This window comes from Leguminivora glycinivorella, chromosome 17 (assembly GCF_023078275.1).
Source record: "Leguminivora glycinivorella isolate SPB_JAAS2020 chromosome 17, LegGlyc_1.1, whole genome shotgun sequence".
Lineage (NCBI taxonomy): Eukaryota > Metazoa > Arthropoda > Insecta > Lepidoptera > Tortricidae > Leguminivora > Leguminivora glycinivorella.
In genome coordinates this window covers 11,801,415-11,811,348 of record NC_062987.1, presented here as the reverse complement: position 1 = coordinate 11,811,348, position 9,934 = coordinate 11,801,415, and the positions used below count along the sequence as shown (strand labels likewise).

General features: G+C 42.6%; 1 protein-coding gene across 1 annotated transcript; it reads left to right on the top strand.

Annotated features, from left to right (window-relative positions):
• Positions 1–3,403: 3,403 nt before the first annotated feature.
• Positions 3,404–5,870, top strand: LOC125235501. Its single transcript, XM_048142072.1, has 2 exons — positions 3,404–4,179; positions 5,123–5,870. Exons 1-2 carry the CDS (start codon positions 3,419–3,421, stop codon positions 5,736–5,738), a joined length of 1,377 nt encoding a protein of 458 aa, XP_047998029.1. The 5' UTR covers positions 3,404–3,418; the 3' UTR covers positions 5,739–5,870.
• Positions 5,871–9,934: the final 4,064 nt, after the last annotated feature.

Sequence of the window (9,934 nt, the reverse complement as noted above, 5' to 3'; positions counted from 1 at the left end):
ACAAACACATAGTTTGAGAGGACCGCGTACTTTTCCCGCTTTCGAGCCGCCGCCGCTTCAGCCGCCGCCCCCGCCGAACGTACGGTGCGGCTAATGTGGGAAGCAGCAAAAGTGCTGACGCACGTAGCGTCCCACAACAGGCACCTGCCCCTCTCCCACGGGACCAAAGTCAACCCGTCGGGCCTTTTCCCGTCCGATCGGCTAAGACCCGGTGGCTCCAGGTATATTCGCCGAGACCAGCGCCCTACGCACGATATCGTTAAGCGCGTGGTGACGAGGGTGTCTCCCTGCACACCGACAGCAACTCAACGCGTGATGGCCGTCTCTCTCCACCCTAGAACCGCAGATGCATACATGGGGTTCACACACATCGCAGCCCAGGCGGAGAGCCACGGCCACCCGCATCGAATTATTGTCAAGCAGGGTACCCACGTAAGGAGATGGGAGAGCCTGAAGCCACGCACCGGATTCAGGTTTTGAAATCGCGCTGAGCCTTGCCCTGTCCACCCCAACAGCATTCTCCAGCAAACCGTCAAACACGCGCCTCACCCCTACATCGTCCCAAGAGCGCTGGCGTTGACGAACCAGCAACTCCGGCATCGGCGCACCCGGGTTGAGAGCCGACCACGCCGCCAAAGCGTCCGCAGCATAAGGTATGGCTACCTCGTCACCATTCGAGGATAATATTTGAGTGACGAGGCCGCCAACTCCCGCTGCCGACGCCAAGAAGGCCGGCAGGCTCACATCCCGCGCGCGCCGGACACCTAGACCCCCGGACCGAATGGGGAGCGAGGCCAAACCCCACTGACACTGATCAAGGGAAACGTTCAATAGAAGCTCCAATGACTCCTTCAACACCATATCAAAGGAATCCAGCTCTTCGGGGAAAAGCCAAGTAGGTACGGTGCGCAAAAAGTAGGTCAACTTGGGAACCGCAAAACACACCCGCAACAACACAAGAGATACGTGTGCAGAAAGTTGCTTAAGCCTATATAATTATTGTATGTTATTCATTTGAAATCAACAATATCCATATATTAGCCGAGCCGTAAGCTTGTTTCCCGCCGTGCAAATCTACATTTCAGTTGACTGAACGAACAGAACCGGTATTTTTATCAGCAAATTAATTACCGGTCGCACATCGGTTACCGGTTACGGTATCTATATCATTAGCTCACATTGGTGTCGCCTTTTCATTCCGCTGGCCTTTATCTTATCTAAAGAGGACGTGCGGGCTGTGTATAGGGTGCTTTATTGTTTGCAACTGTAACGTAAATGCTACAAGGTATATTCGACTTTATTAGTAAGCTGTTAAAATTTATTCAGACAAATGACGAGCGATAACTTTTTTAACTGTTTTCTTTTGTTTCACATTCGATTTTCAAACGTAAAGTGGAAACGTTAAGGTGGTTTTAGGCGGTTATGTGCAGGTTTTTCCGGTAGTTTTTCTACTTGAACGGTGTGAAACGACAATGGGACACTTGTTCGTTGATAGGTATGTAAATAAGTAGATGGATGACTGGTCACCGAACGTTTTGTTAGCGAAGATAATGAAAATGTGGCGTTTTTACTTTTTAGCCGCCGCTACTACTCCGTCAATTACTTTAGTTTGACATTGTTGATATTAGGGATTTATTTACCTTTTTTTTCACTCAAGAAATATTTTTATAGATGTTATTTTACATCGGCGAGTATCAAGAGTTTTTTAATTATTTAAAGCATATTGCGATGTGTATCTTTTAAATTTTGTTTACGATATTATCATTGAAACTTATTGTTTGGCCACAGAATATATAATAGTACAAGTACAGAAAGCCCACTACTTTGATGTTCACGAAATGCCGCCTTTTTAAATGCCTACAAAATTCTTACAAAGAAACGAGCCGCACGTGCGCAGCGTCGGACGCTAGGGTTGCCTATGGATTAAAAATAATTAATACTCAGACAAAATGTTATGCTATTATATTCAAGTCTTGGGTACTTTCTAGGTATATACAGTATTTATATATTTTTGTTTAAGTCACAAGCCTTATTGAACTTTTCCGTGGGACATAAATAACAGAATTAATAGTTAGATCGATAAGATTGTTCTATTTTATTCATGATGTTTATTTAACTAAGCATTATTAGCCATTCCACACGCGGATATCGCATATGAACCTATGAAAACTAGCGACGCATAGTAACAATAGAAAGTGCTAACGTGCGTTTTGTGAGAATGCGCGCCACCCCTGATGAGGCCGCGAACTCGCGGCCGCCAGTATGTACTTGTAGCGCGGCGATGGAATCGCAGAGTGAGCCGCCCCTGGTTTGGCTTAAACTATATTTATTAATCATGTTGACCGAAATTTAACCGAACTGAAAACAGACCAAGTAAATAAAATAATTTGGAAAATTCAGGTCAATCCAAAGTGTCAAAATGAATTGAGTGATTGCATTAAGAGTTAACCAAATCCAAAATAAATTGATTCACGGCCGAAGTCAAAAACTTCGAAGTGTGATGGACAGTCCTTGTTTAACCCCCAAAATTTCAGTTTTTGTTGTCACTATGGACGTATATTATAATTATTTACGTTTCAAATATAAGCTTATATTCCATCATTATAAAACGCATTTTCTGTAAACGGCAGATTTTGACATTAGATCTTTTACCTCTGAAGCGAAGAATTATGCGTATTCTGATTCAATTGAATAAGTTTATTTGTTGAAGGGAATCGACTTTCCAATATTTCTTAGGGATTGCGTTAGTAGTAATTATGTTATACCTAATGTTACTCATATAGAAAACAGCTCTCTTCTGAGGTCTAAAAAAAGTAACTTCTGCATCAAACAAACGTTTTTAGAATTAACTTATTTTGACACAAGTCGTAGCGTAAGTGGGGATAAATCACTCTAGTTTTGCAGTCATAACTACAGAAAAAAAAACTAGGTCTTAGGAGGTTACATTTTGTGTGATTGAAGAACTAGTTTAATAGTACTAATATATTGCCAGCTATGTTTAGTGCAATTAAAATAACTGACTTTTATATTAATCTTACAGTTTATACAATTGTTCCAAGTGTTCTAACTTTCAACAAGAATTACCAAAATAAAACGCCGATCGTATCGCCGCTCCGTCCGTCGCTAAGCGATGTTGCCGATCACAAATAAACAGCCAGGGTGTTTTTTTTTTTTGACAGAAGCGCATTGAGTGAGTCTGTTCGGATTTTTTCTAGGTTATCCCAATAAATAAAACTTCCCGTTTGTAAGTGTTTGGTACTGGTTTATTTATCAATTTTAACACAGAGTACATAAATAATTACACCGACTGATAGGCGGTAGGGTATTCGTGATGGGGGACGAGGCGGATAAGCCGCCCGACCCGGGTGGTGGCACTGGCAATGGTGGCAATTCCACAGCCTTGGCGAACGTTACAGAAATGATGGATATAGACATTCAGTCCCGGAAAAGAGACGCTGCCAAGGCTTTGGAAAAGTCACGACAAATTCTCGAACCCAGAGAGAAGCGTCAGATGCAAGGTGAAGTCAACAACGCCTCTGTTTCAACCGTGTATAAACACCCAGACCTCGACAACAATACATCCCGGAAATATGACGTCGCTGACAGTGGTCCGTTTGTGGTACACGTATCTCGAGAAGCAGCACCCAATGCAGGAACCTCTTTACAACCTATCAGAGTAGGCCAATTGTTTGCTAGAGACAGTGTCCCTGGTATCAAAAGGGACGGTATTAAAGCCCTAGGACGTAATCGCGTTGCCGTCGAATGTAAATCACCAGCCGACGCCAATAACCTCATCTCAAACCAATGTTTGACTCGCAACAAACTAATAGGAGTAATCCCATCCTATCATGTCTCTCGTATGGGTCTGGTCCGCGGTGTTCCTGTGGATTGGTCGATGGACGAATTTGTATCCGCTACAGAATTGAAAGAGGGCACAGGAAAAATCCTGAAAGCCCGCCGCCTGCAACGTAAAGTTACCAAGGACGACGGCTCCCCATCTTGGATCCCTACTCAGTCCGTAGTCGTTACATTTGAAGGTCAAACCCTTCCATCAAAACTATACGCCTGCTACACGTCACTAAATGTAGAAGTGTATGTTCTCCCTACTATCCAGTGCAGAAAATGCCTGCGCTTTGGCCACATTCAGACACAATGCAGATCTGATGCTCGATGCTATAAATGGGGATACCCCCATTTGCCAGAATTTCATTTGCCATAATTTTATTTGCCATCCTATTCAACAATCATAATATTGTTTCTCATAACATCTTATGCCATAATCATTGTTTACTATATTAATCTAGTGCCAGAAACTTTGTTTCCCATAAAGTCAGTTTCCATAATGTCATTTGTCAGAATCATCGAAATCCGTAATTACCACATTCCATACCATCATTTGTCATACAAATTAGCGTCCAGAAAAGTCAATTTCCATAATGTGCTTTGGCAGAATCGAAAACTACTATAATAGGTATTAGAAGGACTAGAGAATGAAACTGCTATCAGAAAGTAGGTTAGGTTAGGTTAGAACTGTGACCCCTGGAAAATGAAACTGCTATCAGAAAGTAGGTTAGGTTAGGTTAGAACTGTGAACCTCTGGAAAAGGAAACTGCTTGAAAGGTAGGTTAGGTTAGGTTAGAACTGTGACCCCCGGAAAATGAAAATACTATCAGACAGTAGGTTAGGTTAGGTTAGAGCTGCGACCCCTGGAAAATGAAACTGCTATCAGAAAGTAGGTTAGGTTAGGTTAGAACTGTGACCCCCTGGAGAATGAAACTGCTGGAAAAGTAGGTTAGGTTAGAACTGTGACCCCTGGAAAATGAAACTGCTATCAGAAAGTAGGTTAGGTTAGGTAATAATATGGGCAACAATTAATATGGCAATAATTGCTTATGGCGTTTGAATATTCTATGAAACCATATTATTGCACTTAATAATATGGCTAACAAATAGTATGGCATTGTATGATTATGGAAGGTAATATTCGGATAAACAACGAGTATGTCATATGATTTTTATGGTAAACAAATCATTCGGGCAAATGAAATTCAGGCAAGTTAGATTCGGGCAAATGAATATTATGTTAAATGACTGTCGGGCAAACAATAGACAACCGCTATAAATGTGCCCAAAAACACCCTGGAGAAACCTGCAACGTGGCACCGGAACATATTTGCTGCCTGTTCTGTACAGGCCGCCACTTGGCTACTGACAAAAATTGCCCAGAATTTGGTAGACAAAAGTCAATTAAGCTACTTATGTCAGAACACAACATCTCCTACCAGGAGGCTGCAGCTCGTACTCCTGCTGTGCGTAAGACTTTTGCCGAAATTGCTAACACAATGTTCAGTACCCCACCACCAGCGTCCCCACGCAGACCTTCCACTACTGAGCCTCCCTGTACATCAACGTCATACCGCAAGACAATATACCGTCCAGTTAGACCAAGGACCCCCCTTTCTCCCGGATACGACCGTCGAGCTCTCCAGAACATTACTTCTACTCCCCAATCTCAGATGCCAAACGGACACGCTCTTAACCACCATCCCTACAATGATGATGTTCCCCCTACTGACAACTTTATACAGTCCGGTGTTGCCTTCCTTGAGGGCATGATCACCAGGTTAAGAGACTTAGTACCGCCCAACGTTGCCCAAGACATGAACTCTCTAAAACAATCTCTATCAAGTTTAACCTTTGACAATGGCTACTATGGCCTCATTCCTTCAGTGGAATAGCCGTAGCATTAATTTAAGAAAGCCAGATCTAATTAATCTAATAAACTCGCACTCCGTAACTGTTGCGGCCATCTCGGAGACATGGTTACGACCGGGTTCCCGGTTCCGGGTCTCGGGATTCTCATGCCTCCGAGATGACCGTGATGACGGACATGCAGGTAGTGCCTTATTAATAAATAGAAATTTCCCTTTTTCCCAAATTCAACTTCCTCCTCACACCCATGAAATTAACGCAGTTGCAGCTAATGTCATAGGAATAAATATCATTTCAATATATATCCCCCACCCTAATTTAAATTTAATTCCAGATCTTTCCACTATTTTATTCTCTGTTCCACACCCCCTTTTAATACTGGGTGATTTCAACTGCCATAACACGGCCTGGGGCTCATCGCACAATGATACTTTCTCCTCTTTCCTCATTGATTTATTTGATGATATTAATGTCTCAGTAATCAATGATGGCACACCCACTCACCGGGTGTACCCTGGCCAGAACCCCAACTCTGTTTTAGACCTAACTGCATGTTCTCCTAGCCTTTCTTGTCTTCTCTCATATCAGGTTCTGAGCCAATCTTATGGAAGCGATCACTTTCCCATTGTTATGACAAAACCATCGTCAGTGTCCCCTGTATCTACTCATGAGCCTCTCCTTAAGCACAGAATCGATGGAGCCGACTGGCCCAACTATTCTTCACACGTCGAGGAAAAACTAAAAGAAATCAACAAAAACTTATTAAACCCTTGCGACAAATATAATCTCTTTAAATCTTTCGTTCTTGAAGCGGCCGATAAGTTCATCCCAAGGAAAAAAACACTTAATTCAAAAATCCCATCTCCCCCCTGGTGGAACGCAGACTGCACAAAAGCTGTCAAGGAGCGAGACATGGCAGAACGTAAATACAATAGATCAGGCCTAACTTCAGATTTCACCCTTTTCAAAAAAATATCTGCTCAAACTAAACGCTGCCTTAACAAATCAAAAAAAGCAGGATGGAAGGGCTTCTGCGAAAGTCTAAACCCTAAAACCCCTCCATCTTTGGTATGGAGAAACATTAAGAAATTCAGAGGCTCCTTCAAATCAGACCCTACATCATCATGTGACCCTTCAACCTGGCTAGGTGAATTTGCCAACAAACTAGCTCCTCCATTTGTGCCTGAGGAATGTTATACATATCAAGACACTCACCCAACATATCATCATTTTGACAGCCCTTTTACAACCTCAGAACTGGATATAGCTTTAAGAGGACTACGTAACAGCTCACCCGGGGAGGACGGCATCCCATACTGCTTTATCCAAAAACTAAGTCCCCCTTGCATTGAATTCCTCCTACAAATATACAACTCGTTCTTCATGTCGGGGGAGGTCCCAGAGGATTGGAAGTCACAGATTGTAATCCCAATCTTGAAGCCAGGCAAGGACCCGCAGCAATCCACTTCTTATCGCCCCATAGCTCTATCTGCCACTATGGGTAAAATCTTCGAACACCTGGTGAAGAACAGATTGGAATGGTTAGTGGAAAACAAAAAAATACTAGCAAACACCCAATTCGGTTTTCGAAAAGGAAGGAGTACTATGGATAGCTTAAGTATACTAACCTCTGATATCAGATTGGCACTCTCTAAAAAACAGCAACTAGTTGGATGCTTTCTTGACATCTCCGCTGCATACGATAATGTCCAACTACCTCTGCTCAGAGCAAAACTGCGTCAGCTGAGCATCCCATCGAGAATAGTCGACATTATTTTTAAGCTATTCATGGGCAGAACGATTAAAATTCGGTTTGGGAATGCTATGTACTCTCCACTTACTGTATGGCGAGGCCTTCCTCAAGGATCTGTCCTTAGTCCCATTCTTTATAACCTATATACCTATGATATAGAGCAATCTGTCTCCCCTTTCTGCAGCATCCTCCAGTATGCAGATGACTTGGTCATTTACTCCACAGCTCATCATACCGACGAAGCAGCTGACAGACTCAATGAGGCTCTAGCATATCTGAATGACTGGTTAGATGATCATGGTCTATCTCTTTCCCCTTCTAAAAGCTGTACAGTGACCTTCACACGTCGGCAAACTATTCCTGCCGTCAACCTTCAATATGAGGACCAAATTATTCCTAGCTGCAACTTTGTGAAGTTTCTTGGTGTATTTTTGGACTCCAAAATGTCTGGTATTCATCACCTTAACTATGTAGTTGGTAAATGCGAGAGAGGTATCAATGTTCTCCGCGCCCTTTCTGGAGTCTGGTGGGGTGCACACCCCTACTGCCAAAAGCTGCTATACAATGCACTGATTCGTAGCCAAATTGATTATGCCTCATTTATTCTCGAACCCTGCAACAAACAGGCACTCAGTAAATTGGACAGTATTCAAGCCAAATGTCTGCGAATCATTATTGGAGCCATGCGTTCCTCACCCAAGAATGCTTTACAGGTTGAGTGCGTGGATCCGCCCCTCTTCATTCGAAGGCAACTTTTGTCAGACCGATACGTATTTAAGGCCTGTTCCTTATCGGATCACCCGCTCACTTCAAGATTACAGGCCCTGTCTGATGAGGCATCTGTAAATGCATATTGGACACATAAAATACCACCCAGAATTATTATTAGTTACAGAAAACTTTTGAACCTTCCCTTCCCACTAAACAAAACAAATATCAACCCCCTATTTGAAACTGATTTTAATAGCTTAATACATTCCCCTAACATAATTCTACACTTCAATATTGACAAAAATGACCCTGCTGCAGATATCACTTTTAATAAAGAATTAAATAAATGGCAAGACTTCTTACCCATTTTTACTGACGCCTCAAAATTGGGACCTGGAAGCTATGTGGGAGCCGCGGTATGGATCCCTAGGTATCGTATCCTCCTACCATATAAATGTCCACCTCAGGCTTCTGTCTTCACTGGCGAATCCATTGCTCTTATGGAAGCCTTGGCATATGCTGAATCGCACAAAATCCCCAAGGCCATAATCTTCTCAGACGCTAAAAGCTGTCTGCAGGCAGTAGTAGGCAACCACCTGAAAATGAAATTAGTCTCCCCTTATATCCTAAAAATAAAACAATTGCTCTATAAATGTCACGAAATAGGTTTACAGATTGTCCTTGCCTGGATCCCGGGACACTGTGGCATTGCTGGCAATGAGGCAGCTGATATGTGGGCTAAACAGGCCACTCTTAACGGGTTGGAAACGCATAGTACAGTACAATCTGCTGACTTAATGATGAAAGCCCGCAGTGATGCGAGGAATGACTGGCAGGAATTATGGAACTCTTCTAGATTACAAAAGGGCAAACATTATGGTAACATCCAACCAATCATTCCCTATAAGCCGTGGTTTTCTCGCTTTAAGTCTACCCACAAATGGATCACGTCTACTATTTGCCGCCTACGTTTGGGACACGTATGCACCCCGGTGTTTCTTTGCAAAATTAGGGTACGGGATAACTCCCTGTGTGAGTGCGGGCTCGATGAAGGTACCACGGACCACATATTTTTTAACTGCGTCAGGCTCAATCACTCATTATACGACGTCCTACCAGACAGTATTCCACGACCTATCAATTTCCAATCTCTTCTATCTTTTATGGACCCTCCCTTCACTAGTATACTTATAAAACATATCAAAGAAAATAACATAAAACTATAATATCTCTAAAACTGACTCTACCTTTTTTACTTTGCCTCCATCTTGCATCTTACGTTTCGTTTCTACCGCGTACACTCTTGCTTTCTTGTTGTCTATGGTATAATTATATATTGCTCTATAGTTGCTTTAAAAATAAAATATTAATAAATTTTAAATCCTTTTCTATCTCCCTTTCATGTCAATAACTTTCGAATCTATCTTCTTCCAATGCCCTTCATAATTAAGTGTTGTTTTGTCTGTGACGTCTAAATAACAATTATTCTTCCATGTCCATGTCAGGTCCCCAATCCTTCCCAAAATCAAAATTCTCAGTTCACCGAACATTCTTTACGTGCGTTGTATGTTGAGAAACGTCGTCATTGGCAAAATACACCTCGGAAAAAAGACCGAGGAGTGAAAGCCAACTTAAAAAAAAAAAAAAAAAAAAAAAAAACAGCCAGGGTAGATACCGTGGGGCCCGGTGCCATGCGCTGACCGTCGTGTGCCCTAGCGACCTTTCACCCTGGGACGAGACCGTGGAGTCGACTTGCTT

Excerpts from the sequence above, each read along its gene's own strand:
- LOC125235501 (XM_048142072.1), top strand. The coding sequence starts at position 3,419 with ATGATGGATATAGACATTCAGTCCCGGAAAAGAGACGCTGCCAAGGCT. Across the intron at positions 4,180-5,122 it reads TCTGATGCTCGATGCTATAA|ATGTGCCCAAAAACACCCTG; the intron begins ATGGGGATACCC and ends CAACCGCTATAA.